We start from the raw sequence: 13,421 nt of genomic DNA, 5'->3' as shown, positions 1-13,421 counted from the left end.
ATTTAAACATTTAAAAATTATAAATAAAATTTTTATAAAAATTATTTTAAAAAAGTTTAAATATCTTTAAAAATATTAAATATATTTTAATAATATCTATACATTTCAAATTTTTTAAAATTACTAACAAAAAATAAATAAAATAAATAAACAAAATAAAATAAGAAAAATATAAAACTTAAAAAAATAAAAAAATACAAAAGAAAAAAAATAAAAAAAGTAAAAAAAATGAGAAGGGTGTCAGGTCGGCGCCATTTAAATTGGCTCCACCAGAAAATGAAAAATTATTTTGAATTCCTCTATTTTTCTAAAACTTATCCTATTTTTATGGTATTTATACAGGTAACGCCATTTTACATGGCTTCACCAAAAAAATTAATTTTTTTATGCTCCTTGCTAACGTGGTAAGTTGGTGGCGCTATATAATTTGGCTCCACAAACTTTTACTGTAAATTTCAAGTCATTTTGGTGTTTAATTAAAAAAGTGGGTCATTTTAATACTTAATTAAATTATTTAGGTTATTTAAATAAAAAAGTCAAAAAATTACAATATTCACAAGAAAATTTATATGGTTTATTATTTTTAAATTAAAAAAATTGATTAAGTCTTAGGACCCTTCTCAAAAATGCTTTTGGAAGAAAAATATTCCTAAATAAGTTGTTTTTAAGAGAAAAATTATTTCTTTTAAATAAAAAATGGCCCCAAAAATATTTTTTCTAGAAGCCGAAAATTTTAACTTATTTTAAAAGTGGGTTCAAGTGTGTTAAAATTGTATTATTCTTTTATTTATGGCTTAGAAAAAACTATAAATAATTTTAAGTATTTTCTCAAAAATAATGAAATTATAAAGAAAAAAAGAAAAAAGAAAAATGTAGAAAATTACAAAATCAATGGGCATGACCAGTGGGCAAAATGGCAGCAAAAGTCAAAAGATAATCAATCAAGGAAGGTCCAAAACAAATCATAAAACTAGATACGTGTCAGTAACAAACCGAGTCTTCTTTGTTCTTGTTTTTGCCCATATCACCTAACGTTTCTCTTCTTTCCCTACTTGTACGGCTTAGATTTCATCTCTTCATTATATACTGATAATAATCATCATCTAAAACTCTCTCATGCTCTCCTTTCTCATAAATTTCGATTTCTCTTCTTTTTGATGATTGGATTTTTGTTGACGGACATTGGACATGTTGTCGTTGAACAACGGAGTGACCATCTCTAGGGCTTCCACCTACGGAGGCAGTGTCGTCGATCCTACTGATGTTATTTCCGACTCTCCGGCACTGGCTTCCGGCAAAGCTTCCATTTATGGGGCGAAACATGAGCCGGCTTCTTCCCTTGGTATTGTGCCTCATAGAGGACCTGATTCACTTGAAGGTTCGCTTTTCTGTCTCTACTTTTTTTCCCTGGTTTTCGATTTTTGATTATAAAGTTTTTATTTAAATTAAAATTGTGCTTTTTCAGCTAGATTCTCCTTTTCTTTTAACGATATTTGATTTTAGATTTTTACTATCCTAAGGTTTTAGATTTTTAGGGTTTCTTTTGTATTACGATTATATATAGTTTCTTTTGTATCACGATTATATGTATTCATAATTCTTCAAAACTAAAATCAATTAAGACTTTTTGGAAGAGTTTATTGTATAGTTTTTATTTTAAATTATTAAATGATTGAAATTTTGATCGGTATAATGTTCTTTAACTGCTTGTGCGGATGTTGGTTTGGTTTTGATGCAGTTGATGAAGATATGCAGTTGGCTCTAGCTCATCAATTGTACAAATCTGGAAACTACAAACAAGCATTGGATCATAGCAATGCTGTTTACGACCAGAATCCACTTCGTACTGATAATCTACTTCTTTTGGGTGCTATTTATTATCAGGTTAAGAAGTTGCCTTTTGTGTCTCTTATTCTTTTAGAAGATTTTGATTTTGTAGTTTTATAATCCTATTGTGTATGCCTCAGTTGCATGATTACGACATGTGCATTGCCAAAAATGAAGAAGCCCTTCGAATTCAGCCTCGTTTTGCCGAGTGTTATGGAAACATGGCAAATGCTTGGAAGGTACTTATTAATCTTTACATCAATCCTTTCCAGCTGAAGTAAAATTTATATCTTAAGAGCTAGGGTTTTTTGAAGAACTGATGAAGGTTTATTTTTGCTCTAATATGTAGGAAAAAGGCGATGTTGATGTTGCCATTCGGTACTATATGATTGCAATTGAGGTTTGCATATGGTTCTGGAACTTCAGTTTTGCCCCTAAAGCATTGTCTCCCTCCTTTGCTATTGAAATCTTTTGTCTGTTTGCTGATCTTTGGTTAAACTTTTATTGATGCAGCTTCGCCCTAACTTTGCTGATGCATGGTCAAATTTAGCTAGTGCTTACATGCGAAAAAGAAGATTTAATGAGGCCGCACAGTGTTGCCGTCAGGCTCTGCAATTAAATCCTCTATTGGTATATTTTGATCTGGTTTTATGTTATTTTAATCCAATTAAATGCTCTAATTTTTAAATTAACTGGAAGTCCTGCATTTCATTTTCGTTCTTTTTTTTGGTTCCTTTACTTTCTTAAAAACTGAGGCATGGCTAGTTTCAATAAGATTTTATGACCAATATCTTTTAATTGCCCTACAGGTGGATGCTCATAGTAACCTTGGAAATCTAATGAAGGCACAAGGTCTGGCTCAAGAAGTAAGTGTCAAGGATTAAATGTTTCTACAATTTGATAACCAACTCCATAAGTAGTAGCAGAAATGTGAATTCTTGGGCTGAATTATTTAACTGATGTATTCATGCCCTTTGCAAGTCCAATGTTGAACACCTGCAATTAGAATTTTGGTTGGACCTCCTTCTATCCATATTTGGTGGAAGTGGTCTAATCTTTTGTCCAGTGAGGGTGTATATTCATTGCTGGATTAACCTGGCCTAGATTCTTACCATCCTGCCAAACAGAATGTGAGGGGAAAACATCCTTACTAGATCTAGATTTTCTCGTGTTCTTTATCAGGTAAGTTACTGATGGAAGTAATTCATGTGTGGAACTGTGTCTCGATATCACAGTTCTGTACAGATATCAAGTTGTTTTCTACAGGCCAGGGGATCAGATGATGATTGCTCTTGTTGTAACTTCCATCTACAAAGACTCGAAATTGTCAGAATCTAACATTTTGTGCAGGCATACAGTTGTTATCTTGAGGCTCTTCGGATACAGCCAACTTTTGCCATTGCATGGTCAAACCTTGCCGGTCTTTTCATGGATTCAGGTGACTTAAATCGAGCCCTTCAGTATTACAAGGTATGCTGAATCTTGTTTCCATCATTGTTTCTTTTGTTGTTTTTATCTGCAATTTTCATTGTTCTGCTTGCTTGGATATGACTTTTTCCCTGTGCTTTCTTTCTTGAGAAGTTTCTGTGAGATATAATTTTTCACCTTTTTTAATTTTAAGAACTATTTTATATTCGTAAATTTCAAATGCAGGAAGCTGTTAAACTCAAACCTGCGTTTCCTGAGGCTTATTTAAATCTTGGGAATATTTACAAGGTAAGCCTTCTTGCCCTGTGCTTGTAATGCTGGGTCACTGCTAGTCCATGGACTGGTCTTTCTGTATCGGAGAAAAAACAATATATCTTGTTTTTGCCTTTCCAGGCTTTGGCAATGCCTCAGGAGGCTATTGTCTGTTATCAGCGAGCTGTTCAGACTCGGCCTAACTATCCAGTAGCTTTGGGTAAGTGCTGCTACTTCACCTTAGTCAACTATATTTTCTCTTTATGAAGGTTGAAATCTTCAGATGAGTTGCATCTGGCTGCTTGATTGCAGATATATATGTTTTATTTCTCCTGTTGTATTTAAGTAAATGACTAAAGTCAACAATACCTGTTTTATTTTTCTTCGAAACTATGATTTGTTTTGTGCAGTGGTTTCTCTTATCATTTTCTAATTTCTTGTTTTCTCTTCCTCGCATACTGACCTCAAAGTCACTGTGTCTTAGGAAGATCGCATTTCAGCCAACATTATAAAGTGATTTCTAGACCTTACTAAGACCCAATAGTTGTCACGGATTTTGTGCTTAGGGCTATCAGAATTTTTATTATATGTTAAAGGATTTTCTTTTTAATTTATGTTATTGATGGTGCAGGGAATCTGGCTAGTACATACTATGAGCGAGGACAGCTGGATTTGGCAATCCACCATTATAAGCAAGCTATTGCCTATGATCAAAGATTTGTGGAAGCTTACAACAATTTGGTTGGTTTTCTTTGTGTCAGATTGTAAACATTATAGTTAATTCTAAGCTTTTGCTTTTTAAGTTTGCTAACTTGAATATGTTTTTAATTATTGACTTGAAGGGAAATGCATTGAAAGATGTGGGTCGTGTTGATGAGGCAATTCAATGCTATAATGTAGGTTTTTCTGGTAATCTAAGTTCTATTTTCTCATTTACAGTTATTGATCTTTTGAACTTACCATTTTTCATTGCTGGTGAAGCAATGTCTCACATTGCAACCCAACCATCCGCAAGCACTTACCAACTTAGGGAACATATATATGGAATGGTACGCTATCCTTGAATATGAAAATTTAGCTTTTGATGAGTTTTTGGTGAATGGTATTTTTACCAGATATTTTGGAATTCTAGGAACATGGTTGGTGCTGCTGCTTCTTACTATAAGGCTACATTGACTGTGACGACAGGGTTGTCTGCTCCATTCAATAACCTTGCTGTAATCTATAAACAACAGGTTTTTCTTTGGTGTTTGATTTTCTGTTTTTTCTTTTGATGCTATGTTAAAGAGTTCCATCTTTCTTTTGGCTCTATTATTTATGGAGTATTTTATTTTTACCATAGGGAAATCACATGGAAGCTATAACTTGTTACAATGAGGTTTTACGGATTGATCCATTGGCAGCTGATGGACTTGTAAATAGGGGTAACACTTACAAGGAGATTGGTAGAGTGAGTGAAGCAATTCAAGATTATATTTGTGCTATTAATATCCAGCCAAATATGGCTGAAGCCCATGCAAATCTGGCTTCTGCTTATAAGGATAGGTAAATTATTTTCTATAATTTCTTTTAATGATCACATTCCTTGGCATCCATTTTTAAGGATCAGTAGCATCTTATGGGACTCTTGGGGAAGAAAGGTGTTTGTTTTCCTGAATTTAAACAATGTTTTCATTTGGAAATTTTTTCCAACTTCTTAGCAATGTCTTTGAGCTTTCTGTCCCTTGCCCTTTGCTAATGAATAATGATGCTTTAGTTTAGATTCTTATTCTTTGTTTGGTGTAGATTTTTATCATTTTAGTTTATTGCATTCCCTGCACTAAGGGTTGAATATCAATAAAACTTAATGTGAGTCATCATCCTTGTATAGTTGATTGCACTTTTTGAATATTAGTAAATCCTAAAATATACTTCATCATATAGGCTTTTATTGATTATCCATTATATCTCAGAAAGGTGGTGGATTGATTTTCATCCAAAATGAGAAAAAACAAATTTGATGCATCCTGCTCTTGTCAATTTAGATTTATAATGTATGATTCTTTCTATTGGGGTTAAAGAAACCTTTTTACTAGCAATTCTTTGATTCTGAATTTGGTTTACTTGTAAATTTTAATACAGTGGACATGTGGAGGCTGCTGTCAAAAGCTATCAGCAGGCATTGCTTCTTCGACCAGATTTTCCTGAAGCTACTTGTAACCTCCTACATACGTTACAGGTACTATGGCTTGAAGTTCAACGCGCTATGGAATTGATATCTACACAAAAACTACATTTACATGCAGGGGATATCATTTTATGTAGTAGTAGGAAGCATTTTGTGGACATGCTGTTTCTTTCAAGGCATTCAACCTTTTCTAAGTGATCATATTCTTTGTATATGCCTGACTCTTAAGAGTAACCACTCATTGAATGAATTAAGGCCAAGACTTATGCAACTTGCTTCATTAATTATCTTGTGGGAATTGCTTCCTTGGAACTTGATCTTACTTCAAAATAACTTAGTGGATTTACAGCCTTTTGTAGAGAGAACTATTGAATTGGGATCAGCTGATCTAATTTGATTTTATATTTTCAGTGTGTGTGCTGCTGGGAGGATCGGGATAAAATGTTCACTGAAGTTGAGGGCATCATCCAAAGGCAGATTAATGTGAGTATTGATATGCATGGATCTTTTTTCGTATTCCTAGTATTTTATGTTATTCCATTTCCATTGTTTTTAAGATTGGAAACTACTTCAATTAGTATTTCCTTTTTCAGTGCAATTAACCAGAAAACTTCTTTATCTCAGATGTCAGTTCTTCCTAGTGTGCAACCTTTCCATGCTATAGCATATCCCATTGATCCAATGCTTGCACTTGATATAAGGTATAAACTTCTTTTCATAGTACCATATGTAATTTTGCTGCGGTGAACTAGAGTTTTTCAGTAACATCTCTTCCCTTCTCTTGCAGCCGTAAATATGCTGCTCATTGCTCTTTGATTGCATCTCGTTTTGCTCTTCCTCCTTTCAACCATCCTGCTCCAATTCCTATTAAGCAAGATTGTGGAAATCAGAGGCTAAAGATTGGTTATGTAAGCAGTGATTTCGGCAATCACCCCTTGTCACACCTCATGGGATCGGTATTTGGCATGCACAACAGAGAGAATGTAGAGGTTGTTCTCTTTCTTTTTCTTTATTTTTTTGGGGTGCGGGGAGGGGATGGGGTTGGGGGGTAATCTTATTATACTAGAAGTTTGTGGCCATGATTGACATGAAAACATGGTGTTTGCAGGTATTTTGCTATGCCTTGAGTCAAAATGATGGCACTGAATGGAGACAGCGTATCCAGTCTGAAGCTGAGCATTTTATAGATGTCTCTTCCATGTCATCAGATATGATCGCTAAAATGATTAACAAGGATGGAATACAGATCCTTATCAACCTGAATGGGTATACTAAGGTTAATATGATCAATTTTCTCATCCTTTGTGGAACCTAATTTTATTTTCAGAGTCTAGCTGTTTTGATTGATGTGATATTATGAAATGATAATAAAAATGAACCTAAGTTCTTTTTTTTTCTTTGATTTATTTGGGTTGATACCTTATTAATAATATAAGGTGGTTAAAGTCTTATATTTTTACATTTCTGCAGTATCAACTTTTATGTAATTCTAATATGAAATGATTGTGCTGCTCAATAATACAGGGTGCAAGGAATGAAATTTTTGCCATGCAGCCAGCACCTATACAGGTTTCATATATGGGATTCCCTGGGACTACTGGGGCAGATTACATTGATTACTTGGTCACTGATGAGGTAATAACTGGTGCTTCACATAAACCTTCAATGATGTATATGTTCTTTATCTAACCTGCTATTTCTTTGCTTCCAGTTTGTTTCACCTTTGTGCTATGCACATATTTATTCTGAGAAACTGGTCCATCTCCCTCATTGCTACTTTGTGAATGATTATAAGCAGGTGATTTTTTTTAAAAAAATTGTAATAAAACAGAATCTATTCCCTGCGAGTAGAATCTCATGACAGTGAAGGCCTGATTCTTTTAACTTTTAATGTTTGCAGAAAAATCGTGATGTGTTGGATCCACATTGTCAGCACAAGCGATCTGACTATGGTCTTCCTGAAGATAAATTCATTTTTGCATGTTTCAACCAATTGTATAAAATGGATCCTGAAATCTTTAATACTTGGTAATATGAGGATGACCACCGAGTTCAATGAAAGTAATATTCATATTTTGTCATTTCACTCACTTCTTCTATAATTCAGGTGTAATATTCTTAAGCGTGTACCAAATAGTGCACTTTGGCTCCTCAGATTCCCAGCTGCTGGAGAAACGAGACTGCGAGCATGTAGGTTCTGCATTCATGTTTTCTTTGAAGAACGAAGCCTTCATAATATTGAGTTCTTTTTATTGTTATTATTATTAATATTTTTATTGATGTTGATCTTTATTTCAGATGCTGCTGCACAAGGGGTACAGCCAGAGCAAATAATTTTCACAGATGTTGCAATGAAACATGAACATATCAGGCGCAGTGCTTTAGCTGATCTCTGTCTCGACACGTAAGTATTCTCTTCCCTGCTGTCTTTAACAATTTTATTTTGATCTGCAGTTCAGTAATGATGGTTCCATTGTTATTCTTCATAGCCCTTTATGCAATGCACATACTACTGGCACGGATGTGTTATGGGCTGGTTTACCTATGGTGACTCTACCCCTTGAGAAAATGGCTACAAGGGTTGCTGGTTCACTTTGTCTCGCTACTGGTTTGGGGGAGGAGATGATTGTGAACAGGTAGGTTTTTAACATTGTCCTTGGAGAGTGTGTATGCGTGTATACTATATATACGCTGTCATATGTTTTCCTATTTAATCTTTATGTTATGATAGTTTCTTCCTGCTTTTTACAGTATGAAGGAATATGAAGAAAGGGCTGTCTCGTTGGCATTAAATAGGCCAAAGCTTCAGGCTCTTACCAATAAACTCAAGGCAGCTCGTTTAACTTGCCCTCTTTTCGACACAGCACGCTGGGTAAAGCTTAATTAACGTCGCAGGTTATTATTTTCTGCATTAGATATTGTTATAAATGCTTAAAAATTTTGGTTATAAACCATGGCAGGTGCGGAATCTGGAGAGGTCATACTTCAAAATGTGGAATCTGTATTGCTCAGGGCAGCAGCCCCAGCACTTCAAAGTCACTGAAAATGACTTTGATTTCCCTTATGATAGATAGGAACAAACGAGGATTGTAGATAAAAATTAAGAGGATATAGAAGAACCAGAAATCCTACTTAGGAATAAAGATTGTTTATTCACAATGGTAATGAGATATATTTCTGATATTTACGTCTTCTTAAAGGTGGCAATGTGATTTTACTGAGATGAGTTTCAGCTTTTATCATAGACTTTATTTACCTGATTATTCATGTGGTTTTGGAATTGAGATTGAACAAATGTTACAGAAGATCATGTATTCTACATGATTTATTGACCTCAGAAAAAGTTGGGTGTAACCCTGAGCACAGTTGGCTCAACCCAAATTCAATGAATGAGGGTTAAATTAATGCCAATCATGTGGTTGGTTTTTTTCTTTTTCATGTGATGGCAACAGGATAATCTCATGAGCACGTTGACCAAAGGTTTTGGATGGGACAGGCTTTGATACATCCCTGCACCGCCCAATATAATAAAAGGGTTTTTTCCCCCTTCTCTGTCTCGAGCATTGTTGATTGAAAGTTGAGGCAACCTTTCGTTGGGTGCGCGAGGCAATTGCCATCATCCTCAGCAGGTAGTAACTCCCTGTTTCTATTAAAATGTGTAATTTGCATGCCTAAGTGCTACCTAGAAGCAAATTGAAATCAACGCATTGTTTATGAAGCTGATAAAGATAGCAAAGATATGCATGGAAACATCGGCATCAAAGTTGAGATATCTCAAAAAATATGATAGGTTCCTTATGTTAATAGTTCCTTATTCATCCCTCTTTAGGAGAACTAAAAGAGGGAATACGAATGACTTGTTAACGAAAATAAAAATAAAAACAGACCTCGGTTGTCGCAGAAAACCTTGAGCTGAGCCCAACCAATTTGATATGGGTTTTATTTTGATGGGCTGGGCAGGTATCAGCTGCTAGGAAATTGAGATGGAGAAATGTTCAATCAAAGTTTTTAAATTATAGACAATTATTACATTTTCATAAAAAAAGTTTTTAAAATTATTTTTCAAAGATATGGTTGACGTTTGATTGGGCTTTGGATTTGGTGAGTTAGATTTGGTTTGTTGATCACTAAAAAGTGATTAGAGGAGGTATTAGCAACTTGAATAAAAGTAGAGAGATCACGTACATAGTACAAGAAGATTTTATAGAACTTAACCCATTTTAATAGTGCTATGATGTAGAAATTGGTTTTTTTGGAGTTCAAAAATATTTAATGCATTCACTTTAACGATGGTAATTAACAGTGTTATAACTTTGGGAGTACGAATATGATAAAAAGTGAAAAATCAAATTAAATACATTAAAGTAAAAAGGTTAAATATTAAATTTTCAACATATACTCTGACAAGTAACTATTTTTTGAATAGATTTAAAAATTTAAAATAAAAAAAAGAAGTAAAAATTTGTCACTATTACAAATCATGACTGAAAGAGCTGTGGATGATAATAGATTGTTATGTCACCATCAATAACAATATTATAAGGCCTATGTTTTGTTTAATTAATTAAATTCATATCATTATTTACTACTAAAACATGAACATTCTATCCATTGTTCGAACAATTGACAAGAATATTTCAACTCAAAGTAAGACAAAAGTCCCACTCCATGTTCTATGTTTTGACTTGCTTTGGTATTTGCTATTTATGTAATTCTGAAAATCTTTTTATAATCATAGTTTAATATGGGAGAATCCACATCAGACAGCCGTATTAATTTTGAATTTGGACATTTAAGGGTTATTTTTGGCACTATGTAGATCTTAAAACAAAAAAACTATATTTCATCAATAAAATAAAATAAAATAAAACAAAACTTTTTAAATTTTGAAAAAATTACCCAAATACTTTATCATTAGAAAAAACAAAAAAAAAATAGAAAAAGACTTATAAATAAATGCAAATAATTTTATTCAAATATGATTAAATATTAATTATAATCACGGTATTTTTTTTTTGAGTTTTGAGTTTAGAGTGTAAAATTTATATCAAATTTCAAATTTATATTTAAATAAAATTATTAATATTTATTTATAAATACATCACTAATTTTTTATTTCACGAATATTAATGTGTCGTGTTATTGTTCATTGACGATGCATAGGACTTACACACTAAATGCATCAAAAAATCACCCTAATCTAACCTTTTGTTTTCAATTTCTTTAAATAATTTACTTAATTATTTTAAATAGATCCAATTTTAAACAAAAACTTTGGCATTAAATTATTTATTCTTTTTCATTCACATAACATAAATTCTAAGTTTTATTCAAAGAAAGTGTCGTTGAAAAACGGAGTGTACATTGTGATTCTAAGTTTTATTCAAAAAAAGTGTCGTTGAAAAACGGAGTGTACATTGTGCATGCCTATATACGAAAGATGGTTAACAAATATACTGTGTATGAGATAATTTTGAATTTCGCAAATGGTTTTAGCAAACATAGACAAAAACAGAAAACACACACTAAATCATGAACTTGTACATTAAATGACCAAACACATAGACAAAGTGGGAGGTGCAAGCATTGAAACAAGGAGGATACAAAGGACTGAGATGAACTTGTACATTAAATGACCAAACATAGACAAAGTTGGAGGTGCAAGCATTGAAACAAGCAGGATACAATGGTTCAAAACAAAGTAGCAAAGAACTAAATTTATCTGATCAGAACTGAGTTTGAAGATATTCCACCATTTTCTTATCAAGTTTGAAGGCCTTAGCAAGGACTTCACTATTGATGGCTGGGTTGGAACCAAAAACAGCATTGGCTATAGTTATAACTCCTGGGTTTTGGCTGCTGAGACCAGCAAAGGCAATGGCATTGGTCTTCCCGATATTGAACTGGAAGTGAATGAGGCCAACAGGGAAAACAAACACATCGCCTGTCTTCAGTACTTTGGTAAATAATCGGTTATCGGGGTTCGATGTTACAAAGCCAACATAGAGTGTACCCTTTGTCACAACTAGGATTTCTGTAGCACGAGGGTGCGTGTGAGGAGGGTTTTGACCACCATTAGGTGCATAGTCGATTCGAACCAATGATATACCAAGAGTGTTAAGTCCCGGTATTTGATCAACATTAACAGGAGTAACTCTTGATCCCACTGCATTGGATGTGTTTCCTGGTTTATCAAGACCAGAAAAGAAGAAATCATCTGCTGTGGCAAGTTTTGGATCCTTGCACAACTTCCCATTTACAAATACTGCATGAAAAGAGAGAGAGAGAGAGAGAGTTTTAGCAAACATAAAATGATACAAATATTAGTGTCATTATTATAATGAAATGGCACAAATTCCTATATACTACCAGCATGCTTGGTGCTATTGAGTGCAACACATAAGTCCTGAAGAGGGCTAGGATCTGAGGATGAGGCTAATGTGAAACCCAGTATCAATAGGGAAAAAACTACAAGGAAATGTTGAACTCCCTTCATTGGGATCAATATTCTAGCTATATATCTACTTCAATTACTTGTTAGCTTTTGATTGAAGGATGAGAGATCTTAATGGAAGATAGGTCTATTTATAGATGGAAAACCTGTGAAAGTGGTCCTCATTTATCTACATGAAGCAGGTGAAAACTTGCTATATGCCTAGATGGCTATGGATTTTATATTTCCATGAAAAGAATATTCCTCAACAACTGCAATTTTATTTTTCTTCCTTTTCTGTCTGATTCTTTGCTTTATCCTAGATATATATTTCAAGGTTATTGGTCTTATGTTTCCATTAATAACTTATGATTAGGATAATGGACGTTTCATTTATCCAAAACCAGACAGAAATTTGTATTAATTCTGCACCATTTATGAGAGTAGTAGGTAGCAGAAGACAAACTAGAATAAGTAATCCTCAAAGACAAAACACCCAACCAGCTAAAGGAAAAACCACCAAAATGGACAAAACAATGCTAAGAAAAAAAAAAGGCAAGAAAATTAATGACAGAACAGAAGATGCCACAGTTTAGGCCCCATATGCATGTTTTTTAAACGAGTGCCAGAGTGCGGTTCCTCCATGTAGATATAGTAATAATACCTTTCACTCTATGGCTCAAAAATGACTAATAAAGTTGTCAAATATTGCACTTAATACGATTTCCAACCTCAAAAAGTGTTGTTATTCGTAAAAGCCTGAGTTAATTAATTACAATTATAATCATAATAATACATTTGTATTTACAATCGAATGCACGAATGCGATAATTAAAATATATTTGATTGAGATTCACACATAAATTTAAATAAAAAATATATCAATTGTGTCTAAATTTTGATTAAAATTATATTTTAACTGTTAAAATTTTAAAATATACATAACTTTTATTAAAGTTATTAAAATGTTACATTTTAGTTACTCATTCGTTAATTTCTATTAAGAGGATGATATGAAATGTTCATTTAAAGGGTTAATAATCAATTTAGCCCTTGAACTTTAACTAAAATATCAATTTGATACCTTTAAAATTTTTCTTAATAATAATTCTAAAACAATTAAAGGGTAAACTACTCAAATAGTTACCCAAGATTTAATGCGTTCCTATTTTGGTCACCAATTCTTTTTCTGTTAATTTAGTCACCCCATGAGGTTAATTGTCATTTTTAGTCACTCCACCATTAAAATACTTTGATCACTAAACGAAATGTTGATGTAGTGGCCTTTTAATTGGTATAATAACAAATTTACCA

The 13,421-nt window shown here is 33.2% G+C and overlaps 2 protein-coding genes across 3 annotated transcripts; one reads left to right on the top strand and one right to left on the bottom strand.

The window, feature by feature from the left end:
- The first annotated feature begins 920 nt into the window (after nucleotides 1-920).
- LOC107892147 (probable UDP-N-acetylglucosamine--peptide N-acetylglucosaminyltransferase SEC) lies at nucleotides 921-8,911 on the top strand. Of its 2 annotated transcripts, XM_016817145.2 has the most exons (27): nucleotides 921-1,378; nucleotides 1,739-1,884; nucleotides 1,968-2,066; nucleotides 2,177-2,227; nucleotides 2,341-2,457; nucleotides 2,637-2,693; nucleotides 3,178-3,297; nucleotides 3,481-3,543; nucleotides 3,649-3,727; nucleotides 4,139-4,248; nucleotides 4,350-4,403; nucleotides 4,489-4,556; nucleotides 4,640-4,742; nucleotides 4,850-5,052; nucleotides 5,629-5,725; nucleotides 6,086-6,157; nucleotides 6,299-6,375; nucleotides 6,462-6,663; nucleotides 6,783-6,950; nucleotides 7,199-7,309; nucleotides 7,386-7,472; nucleotides 7,575-7,702; nucleotides 7,782-7,864; nucleotides 7,973-8,078; nucleotides 8,164-8,310; nucleotides 8,426-8,546; nucleotides 8,635-8,911. In XM_016817145.2, exons 1-27 carry the CDS (start codon nucleotides 1,189-1,191, stop codon nucleotides 8,746-8,748), a joined length of 2,973 nt encoding a protein of 990 aa, XP_016672634.1. In that variant the 5' UTR covers nucleotides 921-1,188; the 3' UTR covers nucleotides 8,749-8,911. The 2 variants fall into 2 exon arrangements, with proteins under 2 accessions (XP_016672634.1, XP_016672643.1); XM_016817154.2 differs by lacking the exon at nucleotides 4,489-4,556 and having other exon boundaries at nucleotides 4,623-4,742.
- Nucleotides 8,912-11,200: 2,289 nt separating this feature from the next.
- Nucleotides 11,201-12,322, bottom strand: LOC107892156 (germin-like protein subfamily 1 member 11). The gene is made up of 2 exons (XM_016817166.2): nucleotides 12,044-12,322; nucleotides 11,201-11,939 (listed from the first exon to the last, which is right to left on the bottom strand). The coding sequence occupies exons 1-2, from the start codon at nucleotides 12,168-12,170 to the stop codon at nucleotides 11,401-11,403; spliced, it is 666 nt and encodes a 221-aa protein (XP_016672655.1). The 5' UTR covers nucleotides 12,171-12,322; the 3' UTR covers nucleotides 11,201-11,400.
- Nucleotides 12,323-13,421: the final 1,099 nt, after the last annotated feature.

Source organism: Gossypium hirsutum, chromosome A11, assembly GCF_007990345.1.
Source record: "Gossypium hirsutum isolate 1008001.06 chromosome A11, Gossypium_hirsutum_v2.1, whole genome shotgun sequence".
Taxonomy (NCBI): domain Eukaryota; kingdom Viridiplantae; phylum Streptophyta; class Magnoliopsida; order Malvales; family Malvaceae; genus Gossypium; species Gossypium hirsutum.
The sequence above is the reverse complement of the archived record's forward strand: the minus strand, read 5'-3'. Positions and strand labels throughout refer to the sequence as shown.